This window comes from Choristoneura fumiferana, chromosome 2 (assembly GCF_025370935.1).
Source record: "Choristoneura fumiferana chromosome 2, NRCan_CFum_1, whole genome shotgun sequence".
NCBI lineage: Eukaryota > Metazoa > Arthropoda > Insecta > Lepidoptera > Tortricidae > Choristoneura > Choristoneura fumiferana.
The window spans coordinates 12,598,686-12,616,774 of NC_133473.1; the positions used below are offsets into that span (position 1 = coordinate 12,598,686).

General features: G+C 39.0%; 1 protein-coding gene across 8 annotated transcripts in view; it reads left to right on the plus strand.

Moving 5' to 3' along the window:
• Ten-a (Teneurin-a transmembrane protein) overlaps window positions 1-18,089 on the plus strand; it is a 486,497-nt gene that overhangs the window by 417,133 nt on the left and 51,275 nt on the right. For 2 of the 8 annotated variants that reach the window (XM_074109122.1, XM_074109150.1), the window contains exons 1-2: window positions 8,861-9,289; window positions 17,859-17,918. The exons of 2 other annotated variants lie outside the window; for them this stretch is intronic. In XM_074109122.1, coding sequence (XP_073965223.1) covers window positions 9,162-9,289; window positions 17,859-17,918 — 188 coding nt within the window. In that variant the 5' untranslated portion in view covers window positions 8,861-9,161. Of the gene's footprint in view, window positions 1-2,758; window positions 2,990-3,203; window positions 3,325-8,860; window positions 9,290-17,858; window positions 17,919-18,089 lie in introns of those variants that run through there. 4 more of the 8 variants (XM_074109127.1, XM_074109137.1, XM_074109142.1 and 1 more) reach the window with 4 other exon arrangements.

Below are 18,089 nucleotides of genomic sequence, written 5' to 3' on the forward strand. Positions count from 1 at the left end.
CGAATTTTCTTTGTTCACTAAGAACGTTCTGGATTTAAAATTTTACGACAAGATATGTAAAACGTTGAAAATACAACAAAATGTAACTTCATAAATGGGAACCTTTAAATAAGTATATGTAATATAGAAATTCACCTGATTCAATGATGTTTTATTTCTTTTTTTAAAACCCTTTGTTTTCACACATTAATATAAAATGCACCCCTTTTATTACAGTTTAGTTAAATTACGAGCAATGTTTAATTACGAGAAGGATTGTTTTGACGTGACTTGGAAATAAAGTAGTCTATATGCTGAAGATAGGAAAAAGTACTGAGATAAAACATTATTTTAAAAATGAATCAAAACTGCAAGCAAATATTTTTTTGAAAATACACACACCTACAATACCACCCCCAGGGATCGAACCGACTAAAATAAAATAAGCACATTCTTAATACTTTTTTATACTTTTATGGCTTAAACCGATAGATCTAAATTATCATCAAATCTCAAATGTATTTACAAATATGGCAAATATTTTAATTTTATTAAAATAAAATAAAACTAAACAAACTAAACTTAAAAAGACAAAGAAAATAAAGGTAAATCTTTTAATGCAGTTTCAATATAACAACGTGTTTCCTTTATAAATTTTCTTAGTTTCAGTAAATATTGAGAGTACTTTTCCTCCAGGTGTTGTTAAAAATTCTACCAATATTATCACTGAAATAAATGAAATTCATCTAGATCAATTAACAATATCTATAAAAACTCTCTAAATAAATAGTTGCTCTTCATTAGAAATTATTTTAATAAAAATCAATATGATGATCGTATAACCACCAAATCAATTTGTACCATAATTCAAACTCGTTTTAATTAACCATATTGTGGCAGGAAGACACCCTGTCAAAAACAGAAGATGCGGTTTGAATAAATTAATAGACATCGACATAGTTGAAGTGTAGTTGGTAGTTCGAGGGCCAGTGCTCGCTGCAATCGGATTGGAGCGAAGACAATGCGTTCACGCTACAGAGGTGGTGGCAATGAGGGAGCCATTTGTATGCGTAATAGAAGATCGAATTTCGTATTTGTTCGTGGGGTCGTTAGCAGCACCTTCGCGCTTGTTTATAAAGAAAACAAAACCCTTTACCGCGAGGGCGCGGCGTACTGCCGCGAAGCCCTGCGCGCTCCAATAATTCAACCATGAATACGAGTAGGTACACACCACGGAATATATTATTATACAAGATTATATTAATATAAGTCGAGCTCACTTTCGAATTCACTTTTGCTTCTAAAATTACGCTTTTAATTAAACTCGTGACAAGCTTCTGTTCGACCTTTTTATGGGAACGTGTCCGATACAAATTAAAAAGCTCAGAAGCGGTTTGACAAACACGGAGCACGTTTTTTTTCGTTCGCGACGCGCGTTGTCACATCAAACACCTGATGCGGCGTGGAATTTGAATGTTGGAGATCACAATGCTCATAGATTGTCCGGCAGATAGGACGGCATAGCTAAAAGTCGATCGAGCGTGAACGAAAGTCACGCGCCAAGAGTTTCGTATCCACACGTCCCTGCTGTCCGTTTGTTCGTTTTGCTGTGAGGCACGCTTAGAAGCTTATACACGCGGTCTGTGAACGATATCGATACTTTGATACGAAACTCGGAGATTTTTCAATTCGGATTTCTGTCTGTAAATAATATACTTAGAGGTATCTCCGAACAAGTGTTACACCGGACAAATGATTTTTATTTAAAATGGAGTTTAATTTATATTTCTTTAAAGGTATAATAACCTACCTTTATTTAAATACTTAAAGCCAAAAAGTAGTTATTTGCTAATCTTTGCCTCCTCATTCTTTAAGTATCCGTTTGCATAAGAATACAGTTGTTCTAGATTGGAAATTAATAGTACCTATGTCATTCCTATTCAGGTAACAGCCGCATTAATTACATCTCCCATCTAAACTTCTTGAATCATAATAATAAGTTTGCGCCTCCCTTATCTGATTAAAACGAGAATTATGCTTATGCTGGGCTCATTACGCGATTGTTCTATTCTTAGCTAAACAGAAACGAGTACTGTGCGAGTTAATGATATATAGATATCAGCTTATACCTATGTACTTGTGAAAAACTAACTCTCTTGAAAAAGCATTTATTAATTAAAGTTCTGACACGTAACCTAGACTAGTCGTGAAGAATTAGTATGCTAGATAAATCAACTGGTGCATTTTCACTTGCACTCTTGAGCCGTCACTAAAGCGTCATGTTGACGTCCCGTGCAACGTGCATACGTCATGTCAAGATCACGTCGGAGCGTCGCGCCGCCGCGGTTGACATCCCCGCGCCCCGCGCCCCGCGCCCCGCCACTGCTACCCTCAACCCTCCTACCACGCATGCTCCAATCATAATCCGTTTAGGGATGTCGTTTGTCGATTAAGATTTATCTAAAATGTCTAAATGTAAAAAATGGACGCCTCAAGTAAACATCTAGACGTGACTGCAATATACACACAAGTAAAAAATACCAGTGATAAAAATAATAATCGAAAAATGCTATTAACATTTTTTCAATAAAATAGAGAGAAGATTTCAAGTAAAGTGCGTTCGAGTTTTCATACGTCTATCGGGATAGTTGACAAGGTTAAGCTGGATGGTGGATGGTGGATAACTCGATAGCTCGACGTTGGACAGGGCGGCATTATCCTGTCGCGTAGATTGCGCGCGCATCGGCGTCGCGCGGAGGGCATCAAACCGCCTTCGGAGGGCGCCCGGTCCGCGCGTGTCCGTTGCCGCCGCCGTGCCCGCGCGGTCATTCCTCACGACGCCTCCAGCAGCGAGGTCCGCTCGCTGCAAGGAGCGCGCGCGGTCACTGACCGATACCGCCACAGACCCGCAAATCTGACCTCCGCCCCCATAAATCGTTGCGCGCCTCGCGATCCGAAGACTGTCAGACGGCCGCGCGCCCGTCACGCGGTATTCCACATGCACTGGCAGGTAGCTTCGACCCCCGGCCCTCGGTGGCGTGATATCGAGCAATATTTTTATAAACGACGCAATATACCGACCCGCCGCTTACTCTGTGTCTGACTTTAATTTGTTCTTTATTGTTTTTGGTGTTTATTGTTTCCTTAAAATGTGCTTTCACTGTAGTCAAATTACATAGGGAGCTGTGTTAACAGTGAGTTACGAGCATGGCATATATCATGTCGGACGCGTGACTTCTTGATGGAATACTTTTGCTATCATTCTTTTAATGGCTTACGCGACGAGGATGGATGCTTTCGATTCCAAATTCGTATCATCAGCGATTCATTATTTTGTTGTGAATGGTGAGTTATCTTTATGGCTCCAATTACAAGCCAATCGACTGTTGATTGGAGCTGCTGTCGTTAATGTGTTTTAGAATGAAATTTATAATGATTAAAATTTATCGCGTTTCAATCCGGATGAGTTTATTATGTATTTGAATATGGAATGTCCATCCTGCTGTAGGTAAGTTGAATTGAAAATACGTGTACCTACCTATCACATATTAACTGGACCAGCTCATTATGCACCTATCACTTTAATGTACAGCTTTCGAATTTGGTTTCGAAGAAGAAACTTTTCGGCGTGAATCGTGTGAATATAAGAGGATAACGCCAGCATAAACAAACATAAACTTTATGCAGATATTTTGCTTATTTGAACTTTCAATATCAGCTTATGTTAAGAGGAATTATGCAAATTAAATAACATAACATTTTAGATTTAAGCTTCAGATCTTAATTTGGGTTGTGTATTTTATTTTGGCTTGCTCATTTCTGTCAAACGCGCCGACTCATTAGATGTGTATCTTTTGGTTCTGCATGAAACAAGTCCGTTAGGTGTATTATGAGATAAATAAAACACAATTAGCAAAGCAATAAAAGCAGCCTACCATATTGCCTCGCAATCCCACGATGGCGAGAACCTGTCCGCGCGATAAAGACGCTAACGGCAACTTGAACTCGGACCCCGGACATCAATTAGGTTCGACTTGTTCTCGCAATTATGTGCTCAAACTAAATTGCTTCAAGATTCGTCGATCGCACTAATGGGTCCGCTAAGACTAACGACACATGCTTGCCAGTTCACACGCGTGGAATCCATCATAATTTTGTTGACTCATTGTCCGCTTTACATTAGATCCCGTCTCGGACGGAGGTAAAGGTGGCGTAGCATGTCACGTGTCACGTCACAAATGATACGACACGCACACATTGTTGACGCGGGCGCCGCTGGCCTAATGTCCTGGGCTAATGCGGCTGTGGCCCGACAAGAGGACAATTTCCGGGCCCGCCCTACCTTCCCGCCATTACGCACTAGAAACAATTCCCTGCCCATTATAATCATTAATGACGCCGCGGTGCCATTACCGGCCGCTTAAACATTGATTTTCTTTTGTCGCTTTTAGTTAGTTCACGAAGTCAATAAATCATAATGCCGGTCTTACCTACTTATCACTATTTGTATTGTCACAAAAGTAGAAGGATCTACTTTGGTTTCTATTTAGATTTTTACATATTTAAAGTGTTTTAACATATAGTTAAAAACAATTATCCTATGTCCTTCTCCGAGATCACATTTACTTTATTCACCTAAATTGGTTTAGCGATTTGTGCATGAAAAAGTAACAGACGGACAAACAGAAATACTTTCGGATTTATAGTTCCTATCAGTATATCAGAATGAATACAAATCACTACAAAGATAACGATCCTAAAAATCTGAACTTGTGTTAGTAAACGAAACTTGCAATTAATTTACGGCTGTACGAACTCTGAAACACTCCTCGCTGACAGATGCAGGGCTAATGACAAATTAACCGTTAAAAACTCGCGGAAAGGCAGAGCGACGGAAAAAAGTTGAGAATAAAAAGCCAAGTCGGCGCTTTTATCTCCGGGCGTTTCGCGAAGACAGCATTTGTTTTGAACGACTCGGGGTGGACTCGGCTCTGGCGCTCTCGAAACAACCGCGACCGCCGACCGCTGTCGGATCTAATCACCGCTTACCGACGCGCTTTGATCTCTTCTTAACATCAATTTTGTGTCTAAAAATAATTTACACAAGCCTAACAAACTTAATGTTGCTTATTCAATCCAAAGTTACAATCAAAACTCGGTTCCGCTCTTAATCGTCAGATAAACAGTTAACTATAAAGCTATCATCGAAGGTTCATTGAATAAATTGAATCCGCAACCGCACATTCCTCCCACGATAATTAATTGTCTGTGCAGCAAATCATACACTACAAAATGAGGCATAAAATGTAATAGTTGAGGCTTGGGAACGAGACGTGGCGTGCGTAATTACCCGACGAGAATGTGGCAAGTCCTGTGACCGCCGCAGCCTCCGACCGCGTCACTAAACTGGGAATAAAGTGCTCGGTGCCCGCAACTCGTTAATTACACTTGGAAACTCAATAACATGTTGGAAATGTTGCTACTGAATATCAAACTTAAAAGTGCCAGAACAACTTAACAATGATTAGTTTCGAACATTGATATTATTAGCAACGCAACGCTTTGCTCAGAATGCTGATGGTTGAACAAAGAGCGTTAAAGCACTCTTTTCCTCGGGGCATCTATTAAACGGACAGGAATCGTTTCCCACAGCCCGCTCTCAGCTCGTCACGGAATCAATATCGTCTTTTATCTTATGAAACGTGCTCCACATGCACACACGCTCACGTGCCGTAGCAACGCACCATCACCCACACGACGACCTGCTGTAGGGTTGCTAACAAACGAGAATAAACGAACAAATACGAGCCAAAATAGCGATAATTAATCCAAATTTCTTCATGTTTCGCACGTGGTTGTTCACGCCGTGCCTTAAAGAGGGAAGGTTTAATTAAAGCTCGCTCTTCAAGCGAGATATTAGTCATAATATCTTGGTGAATGACCTGACCTACGTTAATATTTTCTAAAGAAACTTTGCTCAAACGACAAAATACTTGCAGATGTTGAAGTGTGATGTGAACTGATTCATTCACACTGTTTTTGTTCGTATATAGAAACTTCAAACTTGCGCCAATTAAAATAGTTTAAAGTTTTTTGTACCACAGCCGGTCGACGGATGACGAAATATATCTGGGGCAGGAACGAACGTTAATATGGTTCAAACGAACGGGCGCCTTGTTAATACAAGTGTAAATATACCGGCTTAAAAAGTGTTTATTAGTCTACAACTGCTCTCTTAAAGTGAACTACAAAGCTCTTAACATATAAACACAGTACCATGTTAATTACCGCAGCGTTGTATACAAACCAGCTTCAACAAAGTTACAGCTTTTACATTCAAACGATTCTGACGAATAACCAAACCATTGTGCGGTTCACTCCTAGTATCAATAAAATATGAGTACTTATGTTACATTGCAATAACGAACGTATAGACCAAGTAGTTATTTACTGTTGAACAGTGAATGCGGCGTGCATTGCAGTATGTTACTTTATGAGAACCGAGCGTAACCGATACAAGTTCAAGTACAAGAACTCGCCTCGCCATACATCAATCCTCTCAGGAATACATCAGTCAGCCTCTGCGCCATGGGAAAACGTTCGACTGCGATGCGGCAGTCTTCCTAGTTGCCTTATATGCACCGCTAGCTATTGCAGAAGACTTGCCACTACACACACCTAACAGCATCTGAAAATTTATTACAGTTTACGATTTTCTCCGTAGTAAACCAAACAGCTCAATTGAAATCGTAGGATAACTTATGATAACGCGCTTTCTCCGTTCTGAATGTATAAAATTATGAAATCGTTTTATAGACGATACGACACCATCCATAATGTCTTTAAAGTGAATTTAAGTTCCCAATCCTCTATTCTCCGAAGCAAGCTAAAGCCGAGGCTGATCCTTTTCCGTTTGCAATAGTTCTACATTCTCTGGAATATACAATATGTACGGAGATATTTTACAGTTCCATTCAATTTTATTAGAGTGATTAATGTCCTTTCCTTTTATAGTTTCCGATGTAAATCGTCCACTTAGCAATTTATTGTGAAGTTTACGATTCCTAAAGACCTAACAAGCGATCGTTGTAAATATGTATATAAATGATAGAAGCTCATAAAATATTGAAATTGCAGGTTTCATTGCGAGCATTTATATTAATTAGTAACACAATTTACACTTTACCGGTCCTATCTAAGCCTTTGTACGAATGGCATATTTCGTGAGCTTTTTAGAGTTGCCCTTGGATAAAAGTTGACAAACTTAATTCCGCAGTAACTTTACCATAATTCAGTTCATGCCCATTCGATAGACGTTCGCCGGAGAAGCACCGAACAAAGTTTAGTCACCAGGGCTTTAAATTCCCCAATGTTTGTCAAAACACACTTAAAGCTGTCAGGAGCGCTTAAATCAATTTATTATACAGTACCCGGAGACACATCGGCAGCGGGCATGTTTACCTACATGTACTCGTATGTATGTATGTAAATCTCGCGTTCGTTGCTTCTTCAAAAAGCCTCACGGAAAACTCTAAGCCTCTTTTATATTCTTATTTCTATCCTTGCGGGATAATTCAGGCCCATAGGACAGGTTTTTACATAATTTTATCGCGGCCCTTTCCATTCGCGATACTTTTCGGGAATCAGTTTCTTGTGAGAATTTGATTGTCACGCGTGGAACTCACACGGGAACTGGTGCCGCTAAATTAGTAAACATTCGATAAATCACGACCAAGCTATGTGTACAATTACGAGGGCCATAAATAAAATTTGAGCTGGGGGTAAAGAGTTTAATAAAACAAACAATTGAGAACAAAAACGGTAAAGGGTGCACGCCTCGCGTCGTTGTGAACGTGCGTAGTGCGGTGTCAGGGTAATTGTTTAACATGCAGAGTTGAGATCTACCAGCCGCCTCTCGAAGGGGAATCCAGTGTACAGCTGAAAGCACGCCGTTTAGAGCACATGTTGTCTTACCTCACACAATATTAGCTTTATAATATCCAACTATCATTTCATTTCTGTTGAGGCACACGTAAAATTTTTCTATTTCTTAAGTATGCTTTTCGTTGTAAAACGCGGCATTAAACTATCATCATCCATCATTTAAGTGCCCACGCAAATAAATACACGTTACCTGAAAATAATTCATCGTGTTATATTTGTCTCTTACTTAGTTAGTCTCATAGGCCGGAAGTTATTAGTGTCGTTAAAATGTGAGTTTTATCACGGTGCGCCACTCTACTCGTACCTAAATAGATAAATTCATTGAGCATTAATTATTCAGCCGAGCTCACCCTCGCGGTCGCGGCCATTTTATTATTGACTGTAATTCAGTCGAACGAACCCTGCCCCGGCTCTCGACTGGACCGATAACACTATCTAAGTATCGATTCTATTGGTACTTTTCCTTTTCTTAACTCCGGTCTACCTATATGGCTCCTTTAATTTGAAGATACTATGCTACAAATAAATCATTTTCATTCACAAGCAGCTTTACAAATATGTATAAGTACCTAATTTCCATTGAAGCTGGATACGATTTATAATCTCTTAAATATCAAATTTACAACAGTACTTTTTTTGCAATGCGGTAACACTCAAAGAACCCCTTGTTTACGCGATAGAAAAGTTGCTTTAATTCACACTCGACACAATAGATAAAGCTTCGAAATTAAAATGAAAAATTTAACCGCATCATGGCGAACATGGGCGGATCGGATCTAGTTTTATTCACTTACGTCAGGTCCGTTGCATCGTGATCCCTCGTCTTTCGTATGTCACATTTTTTTGTTTATTATCTTGGCGAGCTTTTTCTATGGCACCTCGGCGCGGGCGCAAAAAACGACAAAAGCTCGAGTGTGAGTTGAGACGAGGGTCGCCGTCGTTGGGCGCAGTCCGCCGCGCGCACCCGCTAGGCGAGGCCGCGCCGACGCTCGCGTAAATGACAACAAACAAAACGAAAATTTGATACCCTCATAACAACCCTTTTTCTAGAATCAACTTAAAGCCATTTCGACATTAATAAAAGTGATAATGGAAAAATGATTCGAAAATAAGTGAATTATAAGTTTTCTACGAACGATACTGGAGTGTTAACAGCGATGTAAGTGTTTAATGCGGATTTACAAGTGACATGGAAATAATGGGATTGTGAAGTGGACAGTATACCGAACGCCATCGAGATGACGATGAAATCGCTGAAGTACAGCGAGCGGGAGGATATGATGGAGGGGTTCAGCCCGGTTCCGCCGCCTCTACCGCGGCGCCAGCCTGTGCGGAACATCTATGCCGAACCCTTCGCAGACCCGAGGTAAGTCTTAGTTACCTACGCCAAGCCACAACTAACTCCCAACAGGTAAGCCACGCTCATTACTAATCAACTTCCATGTCGAACTTTCTTGCGGGCTTCTTCCTAAGCATGAGCTAACAACCGGTTATCCGCTATCTTCGCTCTACGTTTGTTAATCGTTTCAAACACGATTAAGAAGAAACCAATTATGTATTAAAAACGAAACAATCAAAAATATTAATAGGTTTATCAACTGAAAGCCGGGCAGTAGATAAATGGAATATCAAAATGTGGGTAAAATGGAATATTTACATAATGGAACAAGTTCAGTGTTAAGGTTATCAAAGAACAAGCAATGTAGTTAAAATACATGAGAAGTTTGTTTTCCACGTGAACAGTGCATTACTAAAGAAAATAATACAATAAAAAGGAAAATGAACGAAATAAGGAGTGTATTCAATACAATTGACTACCTACTTGAATCAGTTGACGGCTCTTGTTTACCTTCCCGACCCCAGCAGTGCCCACCCCTTGTATTTGTAGGTACTCTTCAAAGTAATAATAAAGTGCCTGAAGCCAAAAAACATCTATTTCATATAATACCGCACTACACCGTAAACATGGGCGGTATGGAATCCCCGCAAACCTCTGAAGACCACAGAACATTATTAAAGTAAGGCACCACACAAAACTAATTCAACGGCTCTTATTTGGGGTACCCCTTGGGAACTTCGATCGAAGTTCTCACAGTAAGCAATCTCGTTTCGAAATGTATTCTGTTCTGCGGATTAGAAATACAATATGCAGGATAGCACGTGTGCTAATGGTTTGCCGTTGACTCGTGTACTTCGACGTGCTTGTCCCAACATTCACCTATAGAACCCGCCATAAATCATTATTTTGTAGGAAAACGCCGCACGTTCGAACGACGCATCTACGAACGCAGTTACTGCCATCTGTGACACCCCAATCGCTGCTCTGTTTAATTTCGACAGATTCGAGGGTGAATCCCAACTATTAATATTGCATAATGGCCAGTAATCGTTATTGTGTAAAAAATACGTTCCGTTTCTTTAAGTTTACGAGTACACGACTTACTACTTGTTTACCCCAATATTATTTTCTTCTATTTTTGTGAACATAACCATAATTTTGACGATGAAATATCTCTATTGTAGCGTCCTACGCGCTAAGTATGGTAGCAAAAATCGGCCAAGTGCTAGTCGGACTCGCGCACGAAGGGTTCTGTACCATTATCTATACTTACAACATTAGACATTAGCATAAAACAGCAAAAAAAAAGTTTGTTGTATGGGTTACCCCTAAGTAGGTAAATATTTATTTTATTTAAATTTAATTATTTATTTTTAAAGTGTTTATTCAACTAAAGATTCTGTGAATATTTCAAGCGTCAACAGTTGCCGTTAATATCAAGCAAAAACGTCAAAACAATCACGTTTGTTGTTATAGAGGCCACAATAATACATATTCTGTGAAAATATCAAGTGTCTTACTATTACGACTCAAGAGATAGAGCCCTGTGACAGACGGATGGACAGACAGACAGACAGCGAGTCTCAGCAATAGGGTTCCGTTGGCACCCATTGGGTATGGAACCCTAAAAAATGTATTTATTGTATTGTATGTAAAACATATGAAAATTAAAGTTAACAAGAGAACGAGACAAAGGCGAATTTATTTAGTGGAAAATAACGAAATCTTGGAATAATTAACTTTTTTTAGGGTTTCATAACTAAGTTGGCAAAAACGGAACTCTTACGGGATCACTTTTTGGTCCATCTGTCAAGTCAACACCCATTTTCTCAGGAACACGTGAAAGTATCAAACTGAAATTAATATCAAATATTCATGTCTGATTCTCCTTGGCACAGTGACAAAATCAAACCTCTAAGTCAATGCAATCAAAAGATTCAGTCATTAAAAAAAGGTGTTGCCTTACAAAATGCCAGAGAATCAAATCCTGTAAGTTACTTTCAGTTGTCCTAGAGCAGGGTTTCTCAAACTCATGGCTCCACGTACCCCTGTTAAAGTTTCTAGACGATAGCAAACCCCCCCCCCCCCTCCCAAAGAAAGTAATAAAATTGACTGTTGGAGAAACTAAACATAATTAATACAAAAAGACTCCAAAAACCAATCTTAATCATCTTGCTAGTCTTGCAGCCTGGTGGTTTTTGGAGTCACGCAAACCTTGTCGCGAACCCCCTACCGTCGAATAGCGAACCCCTAGGGGTTCACGTACCCCACTTTGAGTAACCCTGTCCTAGAGTCTTGAAATTTAGTAAGAAAGTAGAGTCTTATACCTGTCCGTTTACGCCAGTAACCTTAATCTAACCAACAAAAAGTTGGGAAACCCCCGACTTTGTCCCTTCAAAGTTCAATATCTCTAAAACGGCTAAACCGATTTTGATGAAACATGTCTAAGAACCATCGCTAGAAACCCTGCTTTCAAATAAAAAAACCATATTCAAATCGGTCCACCCGTTTAAGAGCTACGGTGCCTCAGACAGTCATACAGACACACAGGCACACATTGCGGTCAAACTTCTAACACCCCTCTTTTTGCGTCGGGGGTTAAAAATTATCCCACAGTGTGTGTACATTTACATTTACCTTAGGACAAGGGCTCGGCTAACACTGGATATTCATGGATACAACAACTGCTACTACATTTAACCGGTTTTTTGAACAGTTCGTTACTAATAATAATCATTTTATTACAATAATCACTTAGGAGAAAATCGGCTTGCTCTAGTTAGCCAAATCCAATTGCATTTCTTAGATGTTTGTACTGTTTATATCATATCAAAATGTAAGGCTATCAGTGTAACCATAACAACTATAATTATTTTATGTATTATCAAAACCATCAAAACCACAACAAATGTTAACCAACGCATTTCGACATGGTAGAGCGATAATCGATAACGGAAATACTTCTTTAACGCCACGCTTGAGGTAAGTAGATACGGAATGTAATTTTCTTTACAATGTGTTAACAAGCCTAGAATACAACGCAAGCCAAAGCTATATGACGGTTAAGTGCACGCAACAATGGCGGACAGATAGCATCGCCGCGGCAGGCACCCCTCAAAACTGAGAGCCCGCGTCACCGGGACTCGGCTCGGCATTCAGTTCAACTACACTTCACCAGGTACGCTCGCCGTGCTGCAGAGTTTATCTCCACATGACAATCTTATACTAAGAACAAACACAATTGTTGTTCTGTTCTGTAATTGCCAACCTTTTAGTGAAACTATAACGAATTTTGAATGTAGTTTCAAGGTTTCGATAGTTTATCGTAAAACAGAAGATGAATTTATTTGCGGAACAGAAACGGCAGCAGACATCAAAGGAAACAAAATAATTATGAACTTGTTCAAGTTGTAATCTTGGAGTCCCTTTGTCCATATTCCCGCCACAACTTTTCAATCTCAATCGTGAGCCTCTCAGACAGGTATTGTTTTGTTTGTTGTTTAATCCAGCGGTCATGCTCCGCACTGAAAGGACGTCTCTCTGTTTTAATACTATACAGATTATGCTCTCGCAAAACAACAGAAAGCTTCTTATTATACTTTTGTGCTGAAGCATTGCGAACAAAGCACACAATTATAATTAAATTTATGTAAATTATGCTAGCGTGTAAATTAATTGAAGCTCTTAGACTACTTATTGTTAACTATTCATATGTTTGAATAACAGAAATAGAACAAGGGGATATGTATTATAAGATACGACGTCGATAAAACAAAAGTAATAAACTCATTGCTCATTAATAACGGACGTAAATCACTAGAAAGCGAAAGTCCTGATTACTTTCAATATTAAATGAGGAAGCAAATGCGTGATACGTCTGCAAAGACACGATCACCGAACGCGCAACGCAAGACTTTTGGGCTGGCGGTAAATATTTGATCGCGTGTGGAGCCGGGAAGTTCGACTGAGCAAGAAAATGATTTCCATATGGCCCGGACAGCGCAAACAGAATTCACCCATCAAACTCCAACACAAACCTGCAAGTTAGTTAATAGCGTTTAGTTAGACGAACGCTCTAAACGCCAACCGCTCCCGGTTCCGCTTTCCCGGTCTGCTTTGTATCAACATCCACTAAAACTTCATTTGTGAAATCACTATCCAAATTTAAACGATGCAAGCAAATATTTATAGCCTTCTTTAATTATAACCATGATATTATTCTTATAATATATTTTTCTATCTTAGAACCATCATCATCAGCCAATCGTGCTAGTCGCTTTGCATAGAATGTCGCTTTATCATCCGAGACGTGGTCTACATTCAAATCTCGCCTACCCCAATGATTATGGCTCCCTTCTTCAAAAAATATGACCTCAACTGATTGCCTCTTTAACTTGCTGAGCCTAAGACCTATATACAGGGTGTTATATAAGACGTAAATACAAAATAAGTGTTTCGTGATCAGTTAATGCTGGGTAATACAGTATAATGCATTAACTCTTTTGTTGAAATTAGTCCGATGAAATTTGCGGTTTCATACATTGTTCATGATTTCTTATTTCAATAATGTATTGAAACCACAAATTTTTTCAGGCTTATTTCAACAAAAGAGTTAAAGCATTATATTATCCAGCATTAACTGAGCACGAAACACTAATTTTGTATTACGTCTTATGTAACACTCATAGCAGCTAGCTGCATGCTAGCTGTATGCTAGTTTTATCTTGTACACTAGTTGCACTGACAATCTCCACTTTTCGGTTCCGTAGGTCATCTAAGAATATTCCATTTGAAACTGTAGTTTCAAATGGAATATTCTTAGATGACCTTGGCTTTCCATAAATTTTATATAAATTATTTAATAAATTATTTTCTATAAATTATATTGCAAGTCATTATTATCAATATTAAAATAACGGTACCTACCTTTTATTTAACTTAAAACTTTCTTGTGTACGTTTAAGTTGTGGTTAAAATTTGCAAACCATTTTTGTCCCTTTCTTGAAATTAGGCATAGTTATTTAAGTCCGGTGTCAAAACAATAATCGATAGTGAAATTCTGGTTATCCGAGCAAGATCAGCTCCATTCAACGGTTTATGTCATCCACGTTAAACTTGATACACATCACGCATATAGTTTGCATGACAATCTAAGTAGTCAACCAAAAAGCTTATATTAAACGTTTTCAATTAGCAGATACGTATCAAAAGATACAAAGTACTAGTTGAATATGAATGTAACTGTGAACCTAGTATTATCAGGTGATAAAATATAAACTTAAATATAAGTTTTATGATTCCACCAGTGCCACTAGCTATTTATAATGAATGTTCCGCAGCTTAAAGTTATAAAGCTCTTTCAGCTTTAGCTAGCTAGACCTATGTTTATGAGCCGGCGGCTCGCTCACTCTGCTATTTAGTTAGCTGGTGCACAAACAGTGATATTTACTTGAAGATAAGTTGCAGCCAGGGTTTGTAGAATATTGGCAATAGCACCAACCCTCTCCTGTTATTACGGAGATTGCTTGGAGCGCTGTGCACCGTGGCTCCTTTTGCTCCTGTAACTACAATACATTTCACTAACTAGTTATGAATTATTATAAATTTTGCAGATGTAAGACATTTGCCTTGAACGTAACACATTATGTTTATGTTTATTAATTCTTCACAGCAATGGACACAGTAAAGTCTGTTGCATTTTATATAACCACATAACCTAAGATGCAGTATTCATTAGTATTTTTTATCCTCTGATCATCCATTCGATTACTTTTTCATCATCGCTCCGAGTCTGTAAAATTTGAATCTTCAAGTTTAATTATTTTCTAATCCAACTTCAACCCTTCGTCGTTAAACTTTGAACCGTCTTTAAAGTTTAACAAAGTCATTATTATTGAGCATAGTGATCGATTGTTGTTCGGCCTGGAGGAGCATCTTATTAATAGGTCGTATAATTAGAGGAAACACCCCATCGAGCAGTAGATATCGCATGGCCGCGTGCTCTGCTTGCATGAGAGGGGCACCGAGCATCGCTCTCTTTGAACCAATCACATCTTTGCCCGCTACAGGAAGTTCAATTATCTTCCTTTAACTTTAATGTGTAATACCAATACAATTGTTTCATTAAGGCTAACTCTGCTGCACTACGGTTTGATGGATGCAATCAAACAGACCAATTAGCCAGTGATGTGATGCTTTAATGCTTCCCTTATATGCTTTTTATTGACGGGGAGTTTTATTTCAATGCTAAAGTGAAATTAAAACGTCAATATTTGTGCAGAATTTCAATCTTGTTTCTGCAGCTCATAACTAACCATTACGCCTCTCTTAAGTACTGACAAAGTCCTAATTAATAATAAATAAAATAATAAATATCATGGGACACTTCACACCAATTGACCTAATCCCAAACTAAACAAAGCTTGTACTATGGATACTAGGTAACGGATAAACATAGTTATATTGATAAATACATATTTAAATACATATTGAACATCCAAGACCCGAGAACAAACATTCGTATTATTCATACAAATATCTGACCCGGAACCTCAAGCTTCGTAGTCTCGAACCACTTGGCCATCCGGTCGTCTAAATTGTATTTTAAACAAAATATCCGAAATAAATTTTGATCAGCCGAAATCCATACATACTGACGACACAAGTAATACTTGATCGAACAACCGGGTTATTCTATTTAGGGTATCCATCAATCGACCCACAACAAAGCTTATTAACAATGTATGATATTGTATTTGGGACAAAGGATAATCTCGGGAATGTCCGCAGTGATCCCACTGTCACAAAGTTGGACATAAATCTTTCAGGTTGACTTCTATCGACAGGCAGCGCGTTCCCGAGCTCTCTCCGCGTGCACACACACATACACAGCTCTAATCTCCTGTCACCGGCTATCCCTAATATAATCTTCCAACGTTTGTAAACAAACCACTTTTCGTTTGAATAATATTCTCTTTGAGGTGAGGCCCCTGAATACAATGGCAAGACGGTAATAGTTTCCGTTCTGAATAAGAGGTGTCTATTGTCTGCGCACAATATTGATTGACTTTGTCTATTATGATTAAACAAGACATTACAAGTGACGAAATGTCTTCTGAGATTCCGTTATTAAACAATTTTAATGTGTCATTGTGACTGGAAAGATAATCCTTTTAATAAAGATATCACGTATTTGATTGGTCTGAATATTTTTTTTGCTAAGGATGTTACCCTTTCTGACATTTTGTTTTACATTTTTAAATATAGGTATTCAAGTGTCAAACGTTAATGAAAATCCTAAAATAGAACTTTAATATTTCATCTCGTCAAGATTCCTGACATGCCAGAAACTGGTTCAGTGACAGTGACATCGAGTGTATTGAGCAAATCAGCGGCGGTGCGGACTATTTCGGACTTGGATCGCCCGGCGGCTCACCGGACGCTTATCGGATTAGGATATTTTAGCCTAACCCGTTTAAAAATAAACAAACTGCCATCAGAATAAATACAAGCCTCGCTTTGACACTGCCTCCTATAAATAACTGTAATGAATGGGCGGCTGGCATTCCCGCAGTAATATGTAATGTCGACGTTTCCTCGCGTGGATTTATTCCCTCCTTATTTGAATATTTTATAATTCAGAAGGACAGCCTACCTCAATCCCCCACAATAAAAAAACGCTATTAAATAGGCATAGCGTACAAATACGACAAATTTTAACGGTGTTAAAAAACTCAGGCTATTTGGTGGACAAAGTGGACGTAAACTTCTACATTCTTGTTATTAAACCAGAAAAGTATCGTTCCAGCTACATGTATACTTTACTTTCCGAACAAGCTAGTTTGATTTATGATAGTCATTGCCAAGTATGTACGTAGTAAGGTCATATTCAAGAAAGCATTCTTAAGTTAAATAAGACCATTCTGACCTCATTTTACATCATCCAGCATGCGCATGACTAACTCACGTAACATTATTTGTCAGAAATGGATAGAAATGTATACAGAACGGGCTTTAAATACAAGTGTGGTATTTTCAAGCAGTGGGATAAGATTTGAAGCACAGTACGGAGACGGGAGTCCGCTCAAGCGCGAGCTGCCAAACAGCGGACCACACAGGGTGGCTCCATTTGTCCGGCTCCCATATTCCGAGATAACAAACGCGTATAGCTTGGCTCTCCGCTCCACTTATCTAAACACTTAACTCGCGCCGTGTACAAACAAAGGAGCGCCCTAACTCACTTTTTACCACGAAACTCCCTTTCCTACCCTTTCGGACTTCGTGGTACTGCATGCTTCGCGTGACGAGTGCCTTTGTTTTATGCCCGGAAATTCATGCATTTTGCCGCAATGTGCAGTTAAAAGAAGACACATACGCTTCAAAGGAATGTCTTTTGGTTAAATTTACTATTACGTAAAACGAAAAGGCACTTATAAAGCTTGCCCTATTTAACCCAACCCCGCTTTTTTGAATAAACATCAAAACCGAGCAACCCATTAACTGTCTTCATAATTTGAGCATAAAAAACCTTTTAAGACAAGCACCGAAAAAAGGTCTCGACGGAATCTTTCTAATAACAGTTTTGGTCTTGTCCAAGGTACACGTCATCGGGCGTGACTAACGAATGGCTCGCCCTACAGACCCTAAATTCTGAGTCGTAAGTATCAGTGACACGACACCGGGCCGTATCTACGAAGGCTGCCGAACATTACCATAACTCTAACCGAACCGTGAACGTAATTAGAGGAACCAATAACACCCGAGACACATTAATCCCTTCTGATTCAGTAGGGTTAACGACCCAACGTACATCAAACATTACTGCGAC